Source organism: Apteryx mantelli, chromosome 31 (assembly GCF_036417845.1).
Source record: "Apteryx mantelli isolate bAptMan1 chromosome 31, bAptMan1.hap1, whole genome shotgun sequence".
In the NCBI taxonomy this organism is placed as follows: domain Eukaryota; kingdom Metazoa; phylum Chordata; class Aves; order Apterygiformes; family Apterygidae; genus Apteryx; species Apteryx mantelli.
Genome location: NC_090008.1, coordinates 3,640,326 through 3,665,533, shown reverse-complemented (window position 1 = coordinate 3,665,533; position 25,208 = coordinate 3,640,326). Strand labels below are relative to the sequence as shown.

Genomic DNA, 25,208 nt, shown 5'->3' with positions numbered 1-25,208 from the left:
TTGGCCTTCTTGGCCACAAGGGCACATTGCTGCCTCATGCTTAACTTGGTGTCCACCAGCACTCCCAGGTCCTTCTCCGCAGAGCTGCTTTCCAGCAGCTCAACCTCCAACCTGTACTGCTGCATGGGGTTATTTCTCCCTAGGTGCAGGACCCTGCACTTGCCTTTGTTGAACTTCGGGAGGTTCCTCTCCGCCCACCTCTCCAGTCTGTCCAGGTCTCTCTGAAGGGCAGCACAGCCCTCTGGTGTATCCGCCACTCCTCCCAGTTTTGTATCGTCAGCAAACTTGCTGAGGGTACACTCTGCCCCTTCATCCAGGTCACTGATGAAGAAGTTGAACAAGACTGGAACCAGTACTGACCCCTGGGGGACACCGCTAGCTACAGGCCTCCAACTAGACTCTGCACCACTGAGCACAACCCTCGGAGCTCTGCCATTCAGCCAGTTCTCAATCCACCTCACTGTCCACTCATCTAGCCCACACTTCCTGAGCTTGTCTATGAGGATGTTATGGGAGACAGTGCCAAAAGCCTTGCTGAAGTCAAGGGAGACAACAGCCACTGCTCTCCCCTCATCTACCCAGCCAGTCATTCCATCAGAGAAGGCTATCAGATTGGTTAAGCAGGATTTCCCCTTGGTGAAGCCATGCTGATTACTCCTGATCACTTTCTTGTCCTCCACATGCTTAGAGATGGCCTCCAGGATGAGCTGCTCCATCACCTTTCCAGGGAGGGAGGTGAGGCTGACTGGCCTGTAGTTCCCTGGGTCCTCCTTCTTGCCCTTTTGGAAGACTGGGGTGACATTGGCTTTCCTCCAGTCTTCAGGCACCTCTCCTGTTCTCCATGACCTTTCCAAGATGATGGAGAGTGGCTTAGCAATGACATCTGCCAGCTCCCTCAGCACTCGTGAGTGCATCCCATCAGGGCCCATGGATTTGTGGGTGTCAAGTTTGCTTAAATGATCTCTAACCCACTCCTCCTCGACCAAGGGAAAGTCTTCCTCTCTCCAGACTTTCTCTCTTGCCTCCAGGGTCTGGGGTTCCTGAGGGCTGGCCTGAGCAGTAAAGACTGAAGCAAAGGCGGCATTCAGTAACTCTGCCTTCTCTGCATCCTTCGTCACCAGGGCATCCACCCCATTCAGCAGCAGGCCCACATTTTCCCTAGTCTTCCTCTTGCTACTGATGTATTTGAAGAAGCCCTTCTTGTTGTCCTTGACATCTCTCGCCAGATTTAATTCCAAATGGGCCTTAGCCTTCCTCGTTGCGTCCCTGCATACTCTGACAACGTTCCTACATTCCTCCCAAGTGGTCTGTCCCCCTTTCCACTTTCTGTAGACTTCCTTCTTCTGGTTGAGTTTTGCCAGGAGCTCCTTGCTCATCCATGCAGGTCTCCTACCTCCTCTGCTTGACTTCCTACTCATAGGGATGCACCACTCTTGAGCCTGGAGGAGGTGATGTTTGAATATTAACCAGCTCTCTTGGACCCCCCCCTTCCTTCTAGGGCCCTAACCCATGGGATTCCTCCAAGTAGGTCCCTGAAGAGGCCAAAGTTTGCTCTCCTCAAGTCCAGGGTTGCGATCCTACTTAGTGCCCTGCTGCCTCCTCGCAGGATCCTGAACTCCACCATCTCACGGTCACTGCAGCCAAGGCTGCCCCCGACCTTCACATCTTCCACCAGTCCTTCTTTGTTTGTTAGTACAAGGTCCAGCAGCACACCTCTCCTTGTTGGCTCCTCCACCACCTGTGTCAAGAAGTTGTCACCAATGCTCTGCAGGAACCTCCTGGACTGTTTGTGCCTAGCTGTGTTGTCTTTCCAGCAGATATCAGAGTGGTTGAAGTCCGCCATGAGAACCAGGGCCTGGGATCGTGAGGCTACTTCCAGCTGTCTGTAGAAGGCCTCATCGACTTCCTCTTCCTGATCAGGTGGCCTGTAGTAAACACCCACCACAGTGTCACCCATGCTAGCCTGCCCTTTAATCCCTACCCATAAGCTCTCAACTCGCTCTTCATCCACCCCTAGGCACAGCTCGATACATTCCAGTTGCTCTCTCACATAAAGAGCAACTCCACCACCTCGCTTTCCTGGCCTGTCTTTCCTAAAAAGCACGTAGCCATCCATGACAGCACTCCAGCCATGCGAGCTATCCCACCATGTCTCTGTAATGGCAATGAGATCATGGCCCTGTGACCGCACACAGATCTCTAGTTCTTCCTGTTTGTTCCCCATGCTGCATGCATTGGTGTACAGGCATTTCAGAGAGGTGATGGAGCATGCAGGTTTCCCAGGAGGGATACAAGAGGATCCTCCATAGCCACATCCCATGCGCATCCCATTTTAGTGAGATAAACACAGTTAGTTGTCTTGGGTATGTCTTGGTAGCAGGAAAATAAATGAAATCTGCAATTTCCAGTTACCAATGAATGAGTGAAAACTAGAAGTGTTGTTACTTATCAAGTAATAGGCAAGCTGCACTATGCCCTCCTGTGGTCATCCGGAAGATCGTCTTCTGCTTTAATTCCAAAAAAATAAAAATTCATGCTGATATACTCAAAGGCAGTTTGGAAGTATTATGGGCTCCAGAAGGCTAGGTCATGTTCAGTGGTTTCTTCTCATTCTTACCTACTTCCAAACAGACCATGGTTTCAACCAGCAACATCAAATAATGTGGCAGACCCAGAGGTTTTGGTGCCTGTTGAGTAAGGATGCATTCTGGCCAGTAAAGCCTCTTTAATATTACTGAACGAATACCTAACATCTTTTCTGATCCACCACAGATCTGGGCCAAGTCTGCATCCTCCAATTTATTTTGTTTCACTGTATGCTTTTTCATGTTTCACTTCCACTTTGGCAGGCATGAAAGAGAGGATGGTCAGTTAATAAGGTAAGGTTTCACAACACCTTTCAGAGATGCTCTGAAAAGTAGGCATTTGGCTAGTGTCTGAAATTCATAGGTCCATTTCCAATGGCACACTGTTCCTAGCTGAAGTCTGTGGGTTATCTGGAGCAGGATTCCTCTGATTGACTGTGGGCATTTGCCATGAGGGTATCACCTCAGAGACCTCCTTATAGCCAACGAAGGTGGTGTCGGTACAGTCAAGTGAGTCCACACTAAAGTTCATCTTGCAATAAGGTAGACCCAAACAGGCACACATACTAAAAGCAGAATCTCACCTATGGACACAGATCCCATGACCATGCCAAGGCCCACTAGATTTCTTTCCAGAATCACTAGAATACTTCTACTCAGATCTTACCTTTTCCAGTGTCTGGATTAGCAGATATTAGGAAAACAGGATAATATTCTAATTCAAGTGATTCCCACACTTTGCTTTTCTCTTCCTTATCTAGGCAACTTTTTGCATTTAACATTAGCCTTTTACAAAGAATAGAAGCAAGCCCTGCCTTCAATAGTTGTACACACCTGCATTCAGGGGCATTTCAAACTTGGATTTCAGTTTGGGACCCTGACTGGAGTGCCACTGTAGTTGATGACTGACCTCAGTCATCCTGCAGTACACTGTCAGATCCAGAAGAGGCCAAGGGCCACCCTCAGAAGTGTTCTACACCAAGTTTTTGTATTGCATTGTATTTCTGTATTGCATGAAGACAGGTTGCAGTCTGCCCTCACGTGGCCATGTGGAAAATCATGCACTTTTTGTCATTTTAAAAACTCATAGTGGTATAGCTGGAAATATTTGAGGAAAAAATATGGCCTCCAGTATTATTGGTTGGTAGCAAATGTATTGTTCCATCCATCTGCTTCCTAACAAATCAAATAAATGATTTTGCTGGACAACATGAGCTTGTTTAGAAACTGAGCACCCACTGTACCCATTCAGTATGGAATATTTATTAGTAGCATTTATGTGGGTTAGCACTGTATAGTCCATTATTGAAATCAGTCCTTTCACAAAGAAAACCACAGGTCCTTGCAGAAGGATGATTTAAACATCATCCATTTCTAAGAAGCTGCTGAAAATGGGCTTTTACTGCAAAAGCAGGTAGCTACAACCCCCTGCCATTCAGGAAAGCCTTCTGGCTTTACAATGTCCTAACAGAACTGCTTGTCCCAGGTTTCAAAGAGGCTGGGGTGACTGCAATCTAGCTGCCCTACATTAAAAGCACACAAAAAGGAACTCTCAAAGCCTAGTTCCAAATATATTAGGCAAGACTGTGAGCAGCTATGTACAGAATGCAGTCTGGATTATAAAGTAAGATCTGTCAGATAGGTGGGGTTTCATTCTAGCAGCACAGGGAAAGTCAGAAGAAACAGCCAAAAGGCTCCATCAGGAAGTCCCATTAACACGCTGCTTCTCAGACACTGCTGATGTGAGTCTAATGTTACAACTGGCAATGCTAAAGCTCAGCAGGAAATGGTAGAGACTGGCAACGGACACAGATAGGAAAGCAACAGATCTAGACAGGAAAGAGGACCAGACCCAAGAAACAGCTCAGGAAGATGCATCAGGAACTGTCAATAGAAGAAGGAGTAGGTTTGTGAGTTCTTGTCTCTTCAATAATTTGCAATCATAAAGCAAGAGACTAAAAGGCACCTGTTGTTAACATCATCTGGCTTAGACATACTGTGCAGAAAAGTTTTTTGCAGTTTTCTCCAGTCTTAAAAAAACAGGATAGAAGGAAGCTCTGCTTGCAATAATGGGAACAAAGGCGGCTTCAGTGAAAATAGATTCCTCACCAAAGAATTTTTAGACAAATGACATTATTTCAAAGAGGAGAAAATATAAGATCCTTTCAGAAAGTAACAAAAACAGCAGAAATGTTAATAAGAAAAAAAATGTGAGGCTCCACCTGAATTGCAGAACAATTTTATTGTTGATTTTTTATAGCATCACTGCACAAGAGTTAAAATGTAACCCAGCTATGGAAACATGTGGCTTCAGATTAGATATGCACCATTTTTATGCTGTGTGTGTTGTAAAGCACTGATTACTTTATCAGCAATTAAACTTTGCAGGAAAAAGACACTCTTCCGCCAGGACAAGCCCATGGAATATACTCTTATGGTGTTATTTAGAAACAGCTTCTCCACCATCATTGGGCAAACAATCCTTAAAAGACTGGTGACCTCTGCCTAGAAACCTGCAGTCAATAGTGATTATACAAGACTTTATGAAAAGGGAAGTAGTGGAGAAATAGATCTATATCATGGTTCAGAAAGATCCACTTGGCTTCCTCAAAGAATCAGAAGAAAGTGGAGCTTCTGTGGCTCCCCCTAATGGAAGTCTAAATTCAGATAGTGGACAAGGTTCATGCTGAACTGATTTGCCTCTACAGAAGGGAAGTGGAGGGTAGGGAGGAGAGAGACAGAGAGCAAAAAGGAAAAAAAAAAAAGAAACAAAGAAAACAGCTTCATAAAACAATTACACCCAGATATCAGAAGTACTGTCTCCACCAGGGTAACGAATCTCATGAGCTAGGACAGGCCCATCAGGTTCCTTCCCAAAATCCACCAGGAAGTTTTTATTCACTTTCAATCCACCTCTTTCAGTATCCACATCAATCTGCAGCATAACAGAGCCTTCCCTGAAAAAGGGACAAGAAAACAGACATTGGGAAAAGAATTCACATTTGTTGCTTTTCTCTTCCATATATGGGCAGGGTTGCTCTTCTTTTAATATAGAAGGGAAATGAATGCCAGATTCAAAATAGGCCTTAGCAGCTCTCCAAAGTGAGTTACACCACCTCAGTGAAATCTGCAACCTCAAATTAGCAATGAACGAGTGAAAATTAATAGATGTTGTTACTTATCAAGTAATGGGAAAGCTGCACTATGCTCTCCTGCGGCCATCTGGAAGATCATCTTCTGCTTTCTTTAATTCCAAAAAATAAACTGTCATGCTGATACACTCAAGGGCAGTTTGGAAGCACTGTGGACTCCAGGAAGCTAGATCAGGCTCAATGGTTTCTTCCTATTCTTACCTACCTCCAAACAGATCGTGATTTCAACCAACAATACCAAATAGTGTGTGCAGCCCCAGAGTTTTTGGTGCCCATTAAGTAAGGATGGATTCTAGCCAGTAGGTGACACCTCTAGGTTGGTGAGCTGTGTATAAGAAGTTACTGGAATCAGTGTCCCTGGCTGGGAACTGTGCTGTATCTGCCAGGTGGTATACATACATCACTGTTTCTAACAAGGACATCTTGAAAACGGGCTTGTACAGCCGAAGTTTTCTTACTTGATGAGATCTGGGTAGAACTGCTTGTCCCAGCCGCTGTAGAGAGAGGAGGTGACATACAATCTCTTCCCATCCAAACTAAGCTGAATCATCTGAGGTCCACCAGGCACCTTCTTCCCCTAAAATTATAACAGGGAACAAGGTGCACAAGACAAGCTGCCGCAGAGGTCAAATGAAGGAAATGCAATGGCAAGAAAAAACAAAACAGCATGGCACTCCTGCTACTTAGAGGAACATCCAGCTCTCTGAAATCCTTGATACAGGAGCCCCAAATACCCTGTCTTGGAGAGGGAACAGGTTTTATTAGGAATCTTATCCCTTATTAACAGGGAGTCTCAAAGCCAATTCAGACAAATTCTGCTTAGTTCACAGAACTGGTAATGTCAGAAAATAAGGACTGAGGGGATCAGGTTGTTGTACTTGGATGGAAGAGTCAAAATCAAGCATGAGGTGCTTGGCAAAACATTGCTGCAAACAAGATGTCTACACTGCAACTAGGTAACAACCTGCACTATGAAAAAAAGGAGTATATGGAACTTCCTGAAGCTGTCTTGGGTGGTCAGTGAATCTTACTCATGACTACATTCAGTTCTTGCATGTTCCACAAGACTTTCCGTAGGTAGCTGCCTTGAAAGTGATAATATTAATGCACACCAAAAATGACCAGAGACAATTAATGCTCTTTCATTTTTTTATCACAATGCCAGGTGCTACTGAACTCTTTACCTGAAAGTTTGCACACAGACACAAAGAAACACTACAAAATATATTGTATATGACTACTAATTTAGTGCTTCAACTATCAATCGTTGAGACACATCAGAAGAAATGAAGCCAGTATGGTGAATGCACACTGTATCAGCTTTAAATTTGCTAGCTAACAACAGCAGGGAAGATATAATTACACAGGTTTCAGTACAGTTGAACAGCTTGTACAATTCCATCAGGGACCCAGAACATTTACGAGGGTATACTAGCTCAAGTCCGCACTGAAATGTGACACCTGCAGGACAAGTTATAAGCCAAAACATAAGCTAGCTCAGAAAAGGTTATGCATGCTGTACTGTCACCTTTGGTTGAGGTGTAGGCATATTTCAAAACAGATGGGAATTAGCAGAGCACTGACAAATTATAACACGTGTGTTAGGAAACTTACTTTGATCACAAATGGCTCTGGCTGACACTGCAACTCCTGGTCTTCCACTACTGTTACAGGTCCACCTTTTGTAATACTGCCTCCCAGAAACACCTGGAACCAAGGAAATGTATGAGAAAGAACTCAGGATCTCAGGATGTCAAAGCAACATGAAAGCTATATAGTGACAATTCTCACTCAAGAGTAACTGTCAGACATTTCTTCCTTTAAGAAAAGAAATAAATAAAAAGAAGACCATACTGCCCTTGTGCATAACAGCTTTTCTGATGCTGGCTTACCTGTCCTACCAGCTTGGGTTTACGGGTATTGGTGATATCATACTGACGGATGTCTCCATGCAGCCAATTGCTGAAATACAGGAATCTGTCATCCAGTGAGATGAGGATATCGGTAATAAGACCTTCAAGAAAACATTCATTAGAAGAGTCAGGAAATGGACAGGAGCAGCAGCAAACAAGCTGCTGTATCTTTCAAAATTCTAGTCATAGTAGTCTCAGAAAAGTACGTTAAGATATGGGTTGGACAATCACAATCACCCTTGGAAACCCAGCACCTGCTCAAAGGAGGTTCAGGCTCTATCAGCATTCCCAGGACCATTCCTAAATCACAGAATCATAGAATGGTTGAGGTTGGAAGGGACCTCGGGAGATCATCTAGTCCAACCCCCCTGCTCAAGCAGGGTCACCTACAGCACATTGCCCAGGATTGTGTCCAGACCGCTTTTGAATATCTCCAAGGAAGGAGACTCCACAACCTCTCTGGGAAACCTGTTCCAGTGCTCTGTTACCCTCACAGTAAAGAAGTTTTTCCTCATGTTCAGACAGAACTTCCTGTGTTTCAGTTTGGGCCCTTTGCTTCTCGTCCTATTGCTGGGCACCACTGAAAAGAGTCTAGCTCCATCCTCTTGACACCCTCCCTTCAGATACTTATACACATTGATAAGATTCCCCCCTCAGCCTTCTCTCCTCCAGGCTGAACAGGCCCAGCTCTCTCAGCCTTTCCTCATAAGAGAGATGCTCCAGTCCCTTCATCATCTTAGTAGCCCTCTGCTGGACTCGCTCCAGTAGCTCCACGTCTCTCTTGTATTGGGGAGCCCAGAACTGGACACAGCACTCCAGCTGCAGCCTCACCAGGGCTGAGGAGAGAGGGAGAATCACCTCCCTCAACCTGCTGGCAACACTCTTCCTGATGCACCCCAGGATACCATTGGCCTTCTTGGCCACAAGGGCACATTGCTGCCTCATGCTTAACTTGGTGTCCACCAGCACTCCCAGGTCCTTCTCCGCAGAGCTGCTTTCCAGCAGCTCAACCCCCAACCTGTACTGCTGCATGGGGTTATTCCTCCCTAGGTGCAGGACCCTGCACTTCCCTTTGTTGAACTTCGGGAGGTTCCTCTCCACCCACCTCTCCAGTCTGTCCAGGTCTCTCTGAAGGGCAGCACAGCCCTCTGGTGTATCCGCCACTCCTCCCAGTTTTGTATCGTCAGCAAACTTGCTGAGGGTGCACTGTGTCCCTTCATCCAGGTCACTGATGAAGAAGTTGAACAAGACTGGACCCAGTACTGACCCCTGGGGGACACCGCTAGCTACAGGCCTCCAACTAGACTCTGTGCCACTGATCACAACCCTCAGAGCTCTGCCATTCAGCCAGTTCTCAATCCACCTCACTGTCCACTCATCTAGCCCACACTTCCTGAGCTTGTCTATGAGGATGTTATGGGAGACAGTGCCAAAAGTCTTACTGAAGTCAAGGGAGACAACATCCACTGCTCTCCCCTCATCTACCCAGCCAGTCATTCCATCAGAGAAGGCTATCAGATTGGTTAAGCATGATTTCCCCTTTGTCAATTCATGCTGACTACTCCTAATCGCCTTCTTGTCCTTCAGGTGCCTGGAATTGGTATCCAGGATGAGCTGCTCCATCACCTTTCCAGGGATCGAGGCAAGGCTGACCAGCCTGTAGTTCCCTGGGTCCTCCTTCTTGCCCTTTTGGAAGACTGGGGTGACATTAGCCTTCTTCCAGCCCTCAGGCACCTCTCCTGTTCTCCATGTCCTTTCAAAGACGATTGAGAGTGGCCTAGCAATGACATCCACCAGCTCCCTCAGCACTTGTGGGTGTATCCCATCAGGGCCCATGGACTTGTGGATGTCAAGTTTTCCTAAACAATCTCTAACCCAATCCTTCTCAATCAAGGGAAAGTCTTTCTCCAGACTTTCTCCATGGTCTCTAGGGTCTGGGTCTTAGCAGTAAAGACTGAAGCAAAGAAGGCATTCAGCATCTCTGCCTTCTCTGTATCATTCGTCACCAGGGCCCCTGCCCCATTTAGTAGCGGGCCCACATTCTCCCTAGTCTTCCTTTTGTTACTGATGTACTTAAAGATGACCTTCTTGCTGTCCTTGACATCCCTTGCCAGATTCAATTCTAAATGGGCCTTGGCCTTCCTAGTCACATCCCTGCATACTCTGACAACATTCCTATAATGCTCCCAAGTAGCCTGTCCCTGCTTCCATCTTCTGTGCACTTCCTTCTTCTGTTTAGTTTTGCCAGGAGCTACTTGTTCATCCATGCAGGTCTCCTGCCCCCTTGCAATGGGGCTCATGCTGAAAGACCAAAACTCAAAGTACTTTTCTAGAGAGACTGACTTCAAGCATTGAGCAGCCAGTGTGGGAGCAGAGGCCTGACAAGATCTCCTACTTGGTGGCTAGTTTGGTTACATCAAAAGTGGTACACAGAGAACTCAGACAAAAACTTGCTCTTTTACACAGGAAGCATTTGATATTTAAGGATTAGATTTTCCAAAAAGCTACAGTGCACCAGGGAACTGAAGAGGAAAACACGCCATTTCTTCCCCAAACATGCTCACACTAACCGGGCATGTCAGGGAGAAGCCATCCCTTCACCTTCTTGCTGGGTACTTCAATCACCTTCTCTGCTGCCCAGTCTCCTTTCTGCAGGAGGCACAGGAGAGAACACAGCACTATTATTGCTTTGATGTTAGCCAAGAGGGCTCAGTTTTACGTGACAGAAGTAGGAAAAGCAAATACTACTATATATTTAACTGGCCCTGTACAGAGGTGATACATACACTGCAATTAAGTGTTAACAAGGAGTGAGGATGGTAAGTATACAGCCAGTGAGAATGAGCTGTGTTAATGATTATACTATGAAACAACATCTCAAACAGATTGCTCTATCAGCAGCAGAACTAAAGAATGCTAGTCTCCTATAAATGTGTCCTATTTTTCTTCCACACTCCCTCTAAAACTGCAATAACTCTACTCCCCTGTCCATGATCCCATCACTTTCTCTTCCTTTTTCTACCTTAAGGTCCTCCCTGTGCTCCCAAATACTAGCTGAGCAAGAGGCAGTACATGTTGTCACTAGTAACAAGGTATACATTATGTTCTGATTAGCTGTCCAATCCACATATTTTTGGCCAGTTTGCAGGCCAGAAAGATCTTGAGCTAATGCTGCAGCCTTTTCCTCTGTGCGAGTGCTTGTTAGGGAGCCTCATGTTTACCTGATCACCAATGTTCCTATCCTTGGCAAGAACTTCCACTCTTTGAGACTTTCATGATTCACCAATTTTGATTAAATTGGTCAACATGTTACAAAGTTATTGTAGAGGGCAGAAGAGTTGAGAGTAGGACTGACAGTTCAGCCCCATGATTTTTGAGCTTTGCTTCCTTTCAGAAACAGGCTACTGAAGGATTTGCATGCTGGATATCCACAATACTGCTGCAGAAATACTCAAAACACTGACCAACTGCAATTGTTCAAAGATGAGGGATTAGATAGTAGCTTCAGAATGCCATTGCATTGGCTTGTACACACACTGGCATTAAAAGGTTTGCTCTGACACAATGCTATAGCTTGATTAGCATTATACTAGAGTTAGGAGCCTTTTTTTTAATTGGAATCCTACTGTTTTCTAAGTGATCAGTGGATTTCTGAAACAATTAGGTCTGAGCTTTCATTTCTGTCATGGCTTTCATTATTTACCTCAGTCTTGTAGAAACGATGCACTGCACCACTCAGAGCACATCCAACAAATCCTTCTGAAGCATCTGGATTGTGGAGGAATCGAATTTCCAGAGGAACAGAGTTCTTCCCTAAGTCAATTGACTGAATGTAGGTATGAGAGTTCCAGTCCCACACATTAATGTGGCGGCCGTAATGACCTAATGGATCAGATCAAACAAAAATAAGCAAAGAAGAGATTATTTTAACTTTACAGAACAATCACTTTTACTTTTGAAGTTTAAACAAACACTTCCTCACCTTTCTCTAAATCAGCTGGGTCAAACCCTCCTGCAAAGACTTTTGGGGTTCCCCATTCAGTGCTCATGAGGACATTATGCCGTGGCTGATACCAGAAGTCGTAACCCATTGAGGGTACTTTTTCCCCCTTCTCCCAATTTCCCTTCACTTCAAAGGTCTCTCCATCCAGCAAAATAAAGCCACCTGATATTAAAACAGAGATTTGTACACAGATTTTCAGCTTTAAATAAGATAAGTAATATATTAATATGAAAACATCTATTTCCTAAACATTCTGTAAATTACTATCCCATGCTTCAAGGAAATTTTGTGATTCCTTTGGTATTGCTTTGGTGGAGTAAATGAAATAAAAGTTGGGTTTATAAAGGGAATTCCATGAACATTACCACCTTTTTATGAATTTTCTATGCTCCAGTTTTGCTCTATTTCTGCTTGACTCATTTCAGTAGATCAGTTGACTCTCCTAGAGCACATTTCAACTAAGGGATGTCTTAGAGAAGATCCTGGAGGATTCACCTCAATTTTTCTCTGTTTGCAACTGGTATCCTTGATCAGGCACATAATACACATCTTATTCAAGAACATATTTGCCCATGATGCAGAAGAGAAAACCCTCTGAAAAGGAGCGGGGTTCACTACTTAATCATCCAAAGTATCTTCCCCCTAATAGCTAATATTTCTCTTTATTAGATGTCAGGTGTTTTACATCTGAATAGGTAACAAACTTTATGTGCAAGTTTTAAAAAGGAATTGCCATCTTCATTAGACAAAAGAGGATTTAGGTTGGTAACAGAAACTTTCTTGCCCAAATCACAAGTATTGAGCCAATACAGACTATGTTCAAAAGCAATTCTTCTCAGCTCTGAGCTGAAGGGGCTCAAGTGAAGTGTTAATGGGTTTCTTGTTCATGTTATGAACACTAGAGCTGATCTTCTTTAGTAATGCATTTGAAAGGCCGAGACACGGAAGCTGAACAGTTCAAATGGGTTCCTCCACATCAGGTTTGAATTGCTGTGGTGGAGCAATGTCCATACAGCCTACCTGTTAACTGAAGTATTTACTCTAGAGTTAAATAAACAATTTAGGTTCCCAGCTGCTACAGTGGTTATGTGCACAAAAGAACTGTGAGTTCTTAACAGTGTTTCTAGCTTTGCAGCCTATACTTTGGGAGCCTAATACTTCTTACCGTGGATACTTTTCTTGCATCATGAAGGGGATTCATACCTTTTCCATTGCCAGAAGGGTCTCCCAAACAGCTGATTACAATCTCACCACTGCCCAGACAGTGAGAGGTGTGAGGATTAGCCACATTACCCTTCCAGAATAACTCCACTGGCTCAACAATCTAAAATGAGTATATGAATAGTCAGACCTTTGTTCAGATTAGTACAGAATGTCAATTCCACCCCTGTCTAAGAGTTCAAGCTTCAAAGAGTGGTGAAGCAGTAGTAAGAGTGGGTGGGTGGGTGGGGGGAGTTGTTTCTTTGGTCACACTGATTTTTGCGTATTTGCCACCTCCCTCTTTCTAACCTGCCCAATAAGATGGTACCATCCATGACATTACAGATTTGTTCTTCTCAATTATATAAATAGCAAGAGTTAAATGGATAATTCATGCATCAGCAAGACAGTGAAATCTTTATTTGCTTTAATTAGTATCACTGGAGAAACACTACTGTGCAATTTTCAGATGTCGGCTCTCATTTAGAGTAGTAGCAATTCAGAGGAGGGGAAAAAAATCGTTGAGTGGATCTCTTTGCCTGAGACCCACTTTGAAACAAAACTCACTGTACAAGAAGAGACCCGTGTGTGTGTGTGTGTGTATGTGTGAGTATGTGTGTATGTTTATTTCATTGCATTAATAGCTAAAGTCTGGCAAAGTTCTAAAGAACTGCTTAGTTACCATTGTTACTCAAAACTGTAAGATTATCAATGAGAGTATTTACAGGCAGGTGGAGCAAGACAAAAGACCACTTAAAATTGCCTTGCATTCCACATTATGACCTGTCTTCATAAGACTTTTTTAATCAGTAGACTAAATTTGTCTCTGCCAAACTTGTAACTTTGTAGTGAAGTTTTACACATTGAGGTGGGATTCATCTGAACAAGACACTGAGGGTATATATGTTTACATCTAAACTAATCCTCTAGCTTACTTTATAGCCAGTGAAAAGAAATAAACACTTTTAGGACACAATTCCTTCATCCTAAAACAGTCTTTTAAAATAGGTTAGACAAATCTCACTCCAGCAATGTCTCTTCTTTTTCCACTGACTGTAAAGGGAACATAAACAATTAGACATGCACAAAGTATAAGTCTATATCAGAGCTAAATTTATGCCAAATGAATTACTGCAGTGGCAGTTTTATTTTGGGAAAATTTCCGTTGTTTCCAAGAACAAGATATAACAAAAAAATGTTAATTTCCCCATATTAAAATATTTTATTATATTTTCTTTAAAAAAGATCTAGATATACCATGTTTAGGAACTAGGGATTACAAATCAAGGAGGCATTGTCCTTTATAGAAAAGATCTGTTTTTGCTCACTGACAATCCAATCAAATTTGAACTCACTAAGATCTCTGAAAAAAAATACAATTCATAAATGCTCAGCTGAATGTGTTGACTGTGTCAGGTAGGAGTTTGTTTTGTGATCTCAGTCAAAAACAATATTATAGTGCACAAACACTTGGACTGAAAGTCATATTGCACAGGCAGGCTGAGTTCTGGAACCGCCTAAATTTTCAGTGTTCGCAACTACTCATATTTCTTGAGTGCAAGGTTTTTGTGTGTAATTTATCAATAAATTGTAAGAGTCTCAAAACTCCCACAAGTTCCTAACATTTGACAAAAGCTTCCAAAACTGTTCTGATTCTCCTGTTCTAATTTGATGTTACAATCCATAAAATCTCTATCTCTTGGCCAAAATAAAAACGTAAAAAGACATCTTAAAGTCATTTAAACATACCTTATGGATTCTAGGAGCTCGCATGTCTGTTCCAACATCTACCACATAAATGCGAGAAGAGATCAGACTTGGTAGAATCAGATGATTTCTTCTCTTTGTGGCATCCCCAAAGCAGCTGCTACAGGCATTCCATCCTGAGTGATGGAGCTCATCTTTAAGGTTGGGCATGGGCAGACGATGGATCACCTACAAAGTCAAAGACAAGACTTAAGATTCAGGTCTGAGATAGCTTTTCCCCTATGCAAAGAAATGAGTCTTTATGTCCAAGCATAAATTAGTAAAGAGCAGAAGGAAACTGCTAATTGTTATTCAGCAAGCTGATTCAGCCCAAGACATGCAGAGCTAAAACAGTAAAGTGGGAAAAGAAAGTTGGATATCATGATTGCATAGGATTTGTAAAATGTGGTATGCTATTACATTCATCCAAATCTTTAAAAGACTCCATCTAATTAAGGAGACATGGAACGATGATACAGAAAAAAAACAACAGAAAAAAATACATCAATTGTCCACGGGCTACAAGTCTCTGGCTTTACAAGAGTTACCTGATTACAAACGGGACTGACTGTAGCAAACTGACATGTTAATTTGCACCCTTGCTTCATATCTCTACTTCTCCTCTATATAACTAAGAAAAGTGGAATGATCCCTGCTAAGTTTTATCAACGTTTTAAGAAACTTGTTTCCTCAACTCCCCTGCAATGAAATCCTAAACAGTAGCTAGAACAAATTATGAAAGTCTTTGTTGTCAAACCTGATTTACTGCTCCTTAAAGACACTGCAGGGCTGGAGCATCCAAAATATCTTCAGTTATTTGAGTTATATAAGCACTTAATGTTTAAATGCAGTTTAAAGAAAGGGGCTTACCAATAACTGGGATCTGGTACTATTGGTAGCTAGCTAGCTACAGCTTTCCATTTATGATGTAAATGGATTAGTTTCATAGTGCCTAATACAGAATTTCCTGGGGTATCAGAGCTCCTTCATTATAAACTCTGACACATCCTGAGGAAATATAACCTTCTAGAGCTTAATACTCATGCTCAATATAAATCAACAATAGTGTTACAAAGAGAACTATTAAAACACTAAGCATAAAAATGCTCTGAAAGTGTCTTGAGACTAACAAGATAAATATTAGCTTTTAGTAACCAACTAAGAAAAACAACACAGGATTTGATTGATACTCAACACTGAAATTTCTATTTGAAAGTGATTATGAAAAAAAAAGAAGAAAAAGTCAAATACAGAGCAGAGAAGAAAACATTGGCTGGGATCCAAAGTTCATGACTGAAAGGGTCACAAATTGGGTGACAAGAAGTAAAAGTAGAAGCTGAGAATGCAAACCCAAATATTCACTACCACAGGATATGGAGCATTAGAGCCATTCAACACACAGGTACCTGACAGTAGTGTGGAGATCTGGGGTCAACATCCACTGTGGCCAAATAGTCAGGCTTCTCTATCCCAGTGTTTCTGTAGATACAAGGCAAGTACAAAATCTCCTCCCGGGGACCTTTCAAGGCAGAAAAGTTTAATGAGTCAAAAGAAATTATTTTCACAGCAAGCTATGGTAAACCTGACAAGAATCTGTCCTGGGATTTACTTTCTCTGTCTGTAAATTGGGATTCTTCCTCATTACTAACTAGGAAGCCAGACCTCAGTATTTCTAGTCTATGGAGAAATGCTAAGTAGTATATAGTTTGAGCAGTGAAGAGTTCAGAAATTGCCAGGAGAAAGTTCTTACTCAGCTCTGGGGCTTCTCCACTCCCCTTGTCCTACTGATGTGAGGGGTCCTGGGAATGCAACTGTTTTCCTGAAGGACAGTGCTGGGGACCACCTTCCCACCTATAAGGCTATGTCAAACCTCTCCTTTCTCCAGTTACACCAGGAACTCCCTACCGCCAGGGCCCAGATTTGGGCCTATCTATGCCAACATTCTACTCATTACAATTTCTAAAATGGAGACTTTTAAAATATATTAAGACTCACAGTGACATTCTGACACTACTAAAAACTACAGTAAAATGCCTCAATGGCTTTGGTGAGGTTCAGGATTTAGCCCAGCAATACTACACATCCAGGAAGAACAGACTGCAACTTTTTTATAGCTACCAGTGGATGAAAAGCTTGCCATGTCACACAGAATATCCTATAGTCCCTTCCCTCTTTTACTCCTTCTTCTATCCTAGAAAAACACTTGTTTTCATGAGAGATTAAGAGGGAAGTCTATAAAGGTCTCCATCCAAAAACACCAATAGAACATTCTTTTCAGGTTAAATTACAGTAAGTTGCCCCCAATATTCTTAAAGCAAAGTTCTATTTTGCAAAATAGAGAAATAGAACAGTTTGTTGCATGCTAGCATTCTATACCATTGCATTTATTTAAACCCAGCTCTACTCTGCTTTAGTAATGCAATTCAGTTAACTCATGATAACATAGCTTGTATGCTTTGCCCAGAGTTGGGCCCAACATGAAATAAAATCTCTTTTAATATTTAAAGTTTTCTCAATCTTGCTAGTCAATAAGCCTCTCCGGAAGACATGTACTTGATCTTCATTTAACTTGAAAACAACTCTTTTACTGATGTCCTGGACTTCAGAAAATATGTTACAGTACTTGCCTTTCATGGCATGCAAAGGAGTTGCATATCCTGGACCACATGCTCCACATTTTGCTGATTTGAGGAGAAAGAAAAAAAGAAAAAGAAAGTTTTAATCTCCAAGTTATTTGAAAACATTTTTCTTAACAGGACATTAGCTTTGCATTCATAGATTGAGAAACCTCAGATCCAATTTTACTTTGCCAAACCCCTATAAGTCTCACTGAACTCCAGCCAGTGCTGAGGTTCTGTTTCTGGAAATCCAGATGTGACACTCCACACTCAAAAATGACGGAAAATTTGGGCCTTGGTTTCAAAGATTTCAGCCTCACAATTGTTTCAGCCTCACATTATGTTCATATATGACAAGGGGCTAGGATTTAAAGAAAACTGATTGTGTTAAATGTTTAGAAATAGCTGCTGAAGCAGTCAGATGAGTAAGTAGATAGATTGACCAGTCTGAATACCACTTTTTATTATTACTGGAAAGCCTCCAGTCTTCTCCTGCATATAAATTCTTGAAGTGGTTATTCTTACGGGTTTACAACCTGGGTGAGAGGTAATACTGCAGACAACCAGAAAAGATGGGAGGAAGGGGAATTATGAACCATTCCACCTCCTCTCTGTTAGAAACTCAGGTCCCCACCTCTGCCTTCCCATCAGCGTTCCAGCTGTCAGAAACCCTCCTTGAATTCCAGCTTGCATTCCTTGTTTACCATTTCCAACACAGCATCTACACCATGAATCAGCAGATGGAAGACAGCTTGGTGGGGAACCCATAATTTCAGGAAGCTTGAAAAGGAATCTAAACTTCATCAAAGAAGGGAATCCCTCAAAGCAGAAGAAAGGACAATATCTGGCTGAAGGCTGGGCTCTCTGTTAGGTGGGAAGAACAAGTCATTTTAAAGTGGCAGAAGACGAAGCAGCAACGCTTTTCTGTGCTGTGAGAGTCAAAACCAACCACTAAATCTGGGTGTCTCTTTGTGCAAAACCTCAAAATTTGGATGGGGAATAGGAACTGTAGCAACTGTTATCTAAACCTTCTCTATCTGGAAAGCAATCTGTTCACTTCCAAAAAAATAGGATCGCTAATTAATTCATCCAGAACTACTACCTGGCAATTTTTTATAACTGTTTCAGCTTACTTGTAAAGAGTTTTAGTTTCCTTTGTACCAGTTTGGATCCTAATCAATAGCTAAGTAAAAATACTAAAACAGCCTCATATACAGCAATTTCTACTCTAACAGAGTCAATGTATATGCTCAGGTCTGTATCAATAAACTACTGGCTAGAATTAAAAAAAATTACCTTGAAATATTTCTTTAAAAGGCATATACAACATTTTGCAAGTTTATAGGCTTAAGTGAAGCACATAAATCTCTACTTTTCTATAATCACAAAGTTTCAGGCCTGCAGAATCCATTCCTCCATGTAGGAGGATTCTAGCTTCTATTCCATTCATATATGGAATTAGCATATAATCAGCTGTTTAAAACATAAAAGTTTAGCAGCACTGTGCATCAGGATGCCAGTATATTTTTTCAATATGACATGAAGTGAAATACATTTTGACAGGAGCAAAGACATAGTACAGTTGCCTCCCTCAGTGCCTCAAGTGTCTGTAATAAAAATGAGGAAACCAGCCAAATATTTGCCATTCTCTGATACCACTGTATTTAAAAATAGAAGGTTGTAGCAACTAGAGGTATAGAGGTAGTGATAGTTCCATCGCCCATTTAATTACAGAGCCTTTCTTTGGAGGCAAAGACGACTTGGTCATTGCTTCATGCAATCAACTCACGGCATTCTGAGGTTCATAACATTAAAAACAGGATCTTCTCTAAAATAATAATTTAGTACTTTAGGTTTAGTTCCACATTCTTTATGAAATATTTTATCTGAAAATAGAGAAAAAGAAGTTTGCTTTGTTCCATTTGGGTCCAAGTTCCACAAAAAGCCATAATTTAAACTTTATTCTAATTTTCTCAATCACCTAAATTAGCAGGAGCTCACGATGCATTAGACTGCAACTTAATTAGCATTGCAAATGCAGTGTTCTGCAGATTATTTTGAGAAAAAGATTATTTGTGCCAAATTCTTTTCTAGGAAAAACATATAGCAAGATGATGAACATTTCCTTTTCCTTCTCCTCAAACACATTTTTTTCTCCTTTTCGTTTGATCTTGTTCAAATGCTCTTTTATTCCAAGCCATTGTATCTAACTGCCTCAAGATATCTGAAGACGATGCAAATCTTTCCCTGTTAAAAGATGCCAAGCTCATCTGTGAACACAAAATAAGGGTTTTGTCATGAAATTGATTTGTACCATCTTGTAGCAACATGTTAACAATAATATTTACATTGCTATGTTAATAAACCATGCTTAAACATGTTAATATTATTCATTACATTCCAGATCTCCCATTAATCTGGCAGCTGACCAAATGTTTTGAATACCAGGAAGTGGGATACTGTACCACATAGAGGTGGTTTGCAAACTCCAACTAGGTGAAAAACATTGAGAGTTTTTCCTGCACTTCTCACACTTCTAAAGAGAAATTGTCATGTGGATAGCCCCCTTCCACAAAGTCCACCTTCCCTGTCTTTCTACATCACAGAATCACAGAATCACAGAATCGCTGAGGTTGGAAGGGACCTCTGGAGATCATCTAGTCCAACCCCCCTGCTCAAGCAGGGTCACCTACAGCACTTTGCACAGGATTGCGTCCAGGCGTGTTTTGAATATCTCCAGAGAAGGAGACTCCACAACCTCTCTGGGCAACCTGTTCCAGTGCTCTGTCACCCTCACAGTGAAAAAGTTTTTCCTCATGTTCAGATGGAACTTCCCATGTTTCAGTTTGTGCCCGTTGCCTTGTGTCCTGTCGCTCGGCACCACTGAAAAGAGTCTGGTCCCATCCTCTTGACACCCTCCCTTCAGATACTTGTACACACTGATAAGATTCCCCCCTCAGCCTTCTCTCCTCCAGGCTGAACAGGCCCAGCTCTCTCAGTCTTTCCTCATAAGAGAGATGTTCCAGTCCCCTAATCATCTTTGTAGCCCTTCGCTGGACTTGCTCCAGTAGCTCCATGTCTCTCTTGTACTGGGGAGCCCAGAACTGGACACAGCACTCCAGCTGCAGCCTCACCAGGGCAGAGGAGAGGGGGAGGATCACCTCCCTCGACCTGCTGGCAACACTCTTCCTAATACACTCCAGGATACCATTGGCCTTCTTGGCCACAAGGGCACATTGCTGCCTCATGCTTAACTTGGTGTCCACCAGCACTCCCAGGTCCTTCTCCGCAGAGCTGCTTTCCAGCAGCTCAACCCCCAACCTGTACTGCTGCATGGGGTTATTCCTCCCTAGGTGCAGGACCCTGCACTTGCCTTTGTTGAACTTCGGGAGGTTCCTCTCCGCCCACCTCTCCAGTCTGTCCAGGTCTCTCTGAAGGGCAGCACAGCCCTCTGGTGTATCCGCCACTCCTCCCAGTTTTGTATCGTCAGCAAACTTGCTGAGGGTACACTGTGTCCCTTCATCCAGGTCACTGATGAAGAAGTTGAACAAGACTGGACCCAGTACTGACCCCTGGGGGACACCGCTAGCTACAGGCCTCCAACTAGACTCTGTGCCACTGATCACAACCCTCGGAGCTCTGCCATTCAGCCAGTTCTCAAGCCACCTCACTGTCCACTCATCTAGCCCACACTTCCTGAGCTTGTCCATGAGGATGTTATGGGAGACAGTGCCAAAAGCCTTGCTGAAGTCAAGGGAGACAACAGCCACTGCTCTCCCCTCATCTACCCAGCCAGTCATTCCATCAGAGAAGGCTATCAGATTGGTTAAGCAGGATTTCCCCTTGGTGAAGCCATGCTGACTACTCCTGATCACTTTCTTGTCCTCCACATGCTTAGAGATGGCCTCCAGGATGAGCTGCTCCATCACCTTTCCAGGGAGGGAGGTGAGGCTGACTGGCCTGTAGTTCCCTGGGTCCTCCTTCTTGCCCTTTTGGAAGACTGGGGTGACATTGGCTTTCTTCCAGTCTTCAGGCACCTCTCCTGTTCTCCATGACCTTTCCAAGATGATGGAGAGTGGCCTAACAATAACATCTGCCAGCTCCCTCAGCACTTGTGGGTGTATCCCATCGGGGCCCATAGATTTGTGGGTGTCAAGTTTGCCTAAACTAACCCGATGCTCCTCGACCAAGGGAAAGTCTTCCTTTCTCCAGACTTTCTCTCTTGCCTCCAGGGTCTGGGGTTCCTGAGGGCTGGCCTGAGCAGTAAAGACTGAAGCAAAGGCAGCATTCAGTAACTCTGCCTTCTCTGCATCCTTCGTCACCAGGGCACCCACCCCATTCAGCAGCAGGCCCACATTTTCCCTAGTCTTCCTTTTGCTACTGATGTATTTGAAGAAGCCCTTCTTGTTGTCCTTGACATCTCTTGCCAGATTTAATTCCAAACGGGCCTTAGCCTTCCTCGTCGCGTCCCTGCATACTCTGACAACGTTCCTATATTCCTCCCAAGTGGCCTGTCCCCCTTTCCACTTTCTGTATACTTCCTTCTTCTGGTTGAGAAGATCACAGAACATCACAGAACATTGTTCCATCACAATTGCTCGCATGTAAATTTAACAATAAGAACATATGCACTTAGCTTTAACTGCTTCAATGTACTATTTTCATTCTTTCACAAAGTCATGTTAAACCTCATTCCTCTTTGATCTTATGCAGTTGTTTTTCATGCATACACACCCCAAAAGCTGATAAAATATCACTATTCTTTTAATTACCATTGTCTACAGCAAGTCTTATTTGTGGAGAGCAAAGGGAATTGAGGAATCCAGTCTAGTTTCCTTTTGCTCTGTATTTTTCCTACTGGAGAATGAGACAGTAAATTAGAGGTAACTGGCCAATATTTCATGAACCACCACCAATGATCCATAGACCACTCTGGAAAACTCTATGCTAATTAACAATATTTGGAGATATTTTGCTACATTTACAACAACTGAATATATGTAAGCTGTAATTTCCCACATAACACCTAAGGGACTCCCTGCGGCTGATCCATTCATCAAATTTTAGGCAAGGGGGCAGTATTCTCAATGTCATAAAAGTCAAAAGAACTATGATGGTGGCAAAGACACCACACTTTTTCAGGTGATTGTCAAGGAAAAAAAAGCTTTGTTTCCCTCAGTTTTGTCGGGCACCAAGTTGTACCAATGTGCCAAGTAATATCACATACTGTACAAATCAAAGAAAGAGAACTGAATCTGTCAGTCTAGCAGTCGCAGCATAGAGCAGCAGTCCAGACACCTCCGTTTCAACATGAGCCAAGTCAATGTGTTGCACTGCATCTCCAAATACCAATGCTCCCTTTTGTCAGACAGAGGATAGAGATGCCTCTCCACCTTTTCAAGGGTTGTAAAGTCTTCAGAAGTGCTGATTATCTCTTATGAGCTCCTCGGGGCAAAGAAACAATGGAAAATACAAATCATCCCAAAGGCCAATAAACACCAGAAAAAAATTGGAAAAGTGGGATTTAGGAGGCTCTTTTATAAAAAACTTTTGAAAGTGCATATCTTTTTTAAATAAAAGTCCAATCTATTTATACTTACATAATCAGTGTGCTGAAGTTTTTAATTGACATGCAAAGCCATGAGGGAAGCTACAGGAAGGCCAACTATACTCAGATTAACTTGGAGTTACTAGTAGTCTACATAATGAGGCTTATAGACCTACAACAACAGATAATAGCACTGTAAAAAATTATCCTACCTGATAAAGTGCATTTTCATAGTAAATTCAGTAAATTAAAATTATTAACACAGGCAAGATACTTTTCATGGTTTGTGTTAAACAGTTTGACATAAATCTAGCTGGAATATATCTAGGCCAACCTGGGCTTTTTGCAGAGACTGAGTAAACAGGAAGTTCTATCAAGTTAAGGTGTATGCCTGGGTTGAACAGTGACATATTAAAAAAATGAAGGGAGGTAAATCTGGTTTATGGTATGATTGTGCCCAAGTTAAACTGTTGAAATAAACATGCAAATTGGAAAAAACAGAAATGAGAATATGAGTTATACTATACACAAGACAAGATACAGGCCTTAGAGAAGAACAGAGACAAAACAAACATTCTTGCTAGAAAGCAAATCTTTCTCCAAGTAACAAATAATTCAAGCAGACTTTAACGATTCTGTTAAATTTTTGAAGAGTAGTCCAAGACTTCATCTTCTACACGGCCAAGAGCATAGCATACGTTTCTAAGCCCTGTGATCAACCACCCTCATTGTGCTTTAAGGTACAGTATTTAACTTATTCTTTATGTACTCCCTAGTTATTTCCTACAGACTGTCATGACAATGTAGACAAAACTGTCCCTTTCACAGGTTATAAATTGAAACTTAAAGGCTGTTAAGAAACTAAAGCAAAATAGTTTACTTTGTGCTACTAGTACTTACAAAAGTACAAAAAGGTAATCATTCATTCTGGGCAGATATACCAGACTAGTCATTTTTGCTGAGTCAGTGTCATTGTTTTTGTCTTTGTAATTAGGGTCTTTATACTAAGGTATTTTTCAAGTAATTTTATCCTGTATTGCGAAAACACAATGTAACAGTGTCTGCCCTGAAAATTATATAAGAATATATTCACATTCAAAAAAGTTCTGTTTTAGCCCCCCCCCATTTTCTGTCCATCCATCCAAAATAAAGTTTATAAAAATTATACTATCATAAAAACATAATCAAAAAGTTAAATTATGGTCCTTAGTTCCCTGCCAGTTTTCTCGAAAGTAACTTTCACATTCACAGTCAACAAGAACAGCAAGTCCAGGTGTTTATTTCAGTTTCTAAATGCAGAAGTACAAAAGAGACAATTAATGACAGCATTAAAACTATTTTTTGAAAGCATTAAAGCTATTTATTTAAAATCACACTGTTTTTAAACTGCTTAAAGAACGAAAACCTCTTAATAGTCTGAGGAAATCAGCCCCACATTTCTCCTTATTAGTCTGCCACAGTAACAAATCCACTAAACTCTGCTTAGGAGTCGTTTGGAGCTTTCGAAGTGCAGAACTGTAGCAAACAAGAGCAGGACCCCAGCAGATCCAGGCTGGATCTGCTGGCAGGATCTCTTACCCATGCTGGATCCGAAGTTCAGGGTTGCTAGGTGTCTGCAACAGGAAGCGCAGCTGCCTGGACTGGATTTAGCAAAGCAAAAGCTGTTCCCAGGGGGTCATATATACAAGAGTGAGAGGGCGGGTAAAACAAGGGAGAGAAACTGCCAAGGGGAGGATCCAGCCCAGCCAGGAGCATGGGAGGACGTGGACAGAAATTCAGTGTTTGCTTCCTGGGAAATAGTGGAGGAAGCTCTGAAGTTCTGCTTGAGCCCCCTTCCTCAGCCCTGGGGAGCTGCACCTGGTTCTGATTCTGGTGGACTTTCCACATACTCCTACTTATATGCTAGATGTGTTTATCTGCCTATTCTGTGCCCAAGTAACTGCCCTTATACAGAGAAAACCTACATGCTTTCTAGCAGTAAAGGGGGAAACAGTTCTGTTTAAAAGCACTTGATTTTGGGCAATATTTCAAGTTCTCCAGGAGGCAACGCATGCCAGACCAGATCAGCGCTCTCAATTGTGTCTAGTTTGGCAGGCAGCTATGTTTTAACATTTTTATGGCCCTTCGATCCTCTACACAAGGCAGCTACGGAAAGATAATTTGACTAACAAAAACTTCACAGAATTACTTTTTGTGGAAGATTCTTTCAAGACTGACTGCTGCCTTGGAGCATCTGAAAATCTAGATTTCATTCTTTATTCCATTTGGGATTCTGCTAAACTGTCCCTAATGAGTGTATTGTTTTCCATTGATTTGCTGAAGAACAGTATTTTTTCCAGAATGCAGGCAACTTAACCTGCCATTCCCCCAAAACATTCACAAGAGCAGATTCTACATTTTACTCCCCTGTTCCATTTCTTCTCTCTCTTTTATATAAGCCACC

The 25,208-nt window shown here is 42.4% G+C and overlaps 1 protein-coding gene across 2 annotated transcripts; it reads right to left on the bottom strand.

The window, feature by feature from the left end:
• Positions 1-4,808: 4,808 nt before the first annotated feature.
• Positions 4,809-24,535, bottom strand: LOC106484821 (methanethiol oxidase-like). 2 transcript variants are annotated; one of them, XM_013943094.2, is made up of 12 exons: positions 24,344-24,535; positions 17,227-17,280; positions 16,006-16,118; positions 14,603-14,788; positions 12,857-12,977; positions 11,633-11,815; positions 11,354-11,532; positions 10,221-10,299; positions 7,630-7,751; positions 7,352-7,444; positions 6,196-6,314; positions 4,809-5,542 (listed from the first exon to the last, which is right to left on the bottom strand). In XM_013943094.2, exons 1-12 carry the CDS (start codon positions 24,345-24,347, stop codon positions 5,380-5,382), a joined length of 1,416 nt encoding a protein of 471 aa, XP_013798548.1. In that variant the 5' UTR covers positions 24,348-24,535; the 3' UTR covers positions 4,809-5,379. The 2 variants fall into 2 exon arrangements, with proteins under 2 accessions (XP_013798548.1, XP_067169446.1); XM_067313345.1 differs by lacking the exon at positions 24,344-24,535 and adding an exon at positions 17,852-17,871.
• Between the last annotated feature and the right edge of the window lie 673 nt (positions 24,536-25,208).

Coding starts and splice junctions, on each gene's coding strand:
- LOC106484821 (XM_013943094.2), bottom strand. Junction 7,752..10,220: donor GCTTCTCCCTGACATGCCCG/GTTAGTGTGAGC, acceptor GTTTTCTTGAAG/GTCTTATTACCGATATCCTC. Junction 6,315..7,351: donor CAGAGCCATTTGTGATCAAA/GTAAGTTTCCTA, acceptor TTATAATTTTAG/GGGAAGAAGGTGCCTGGTGG.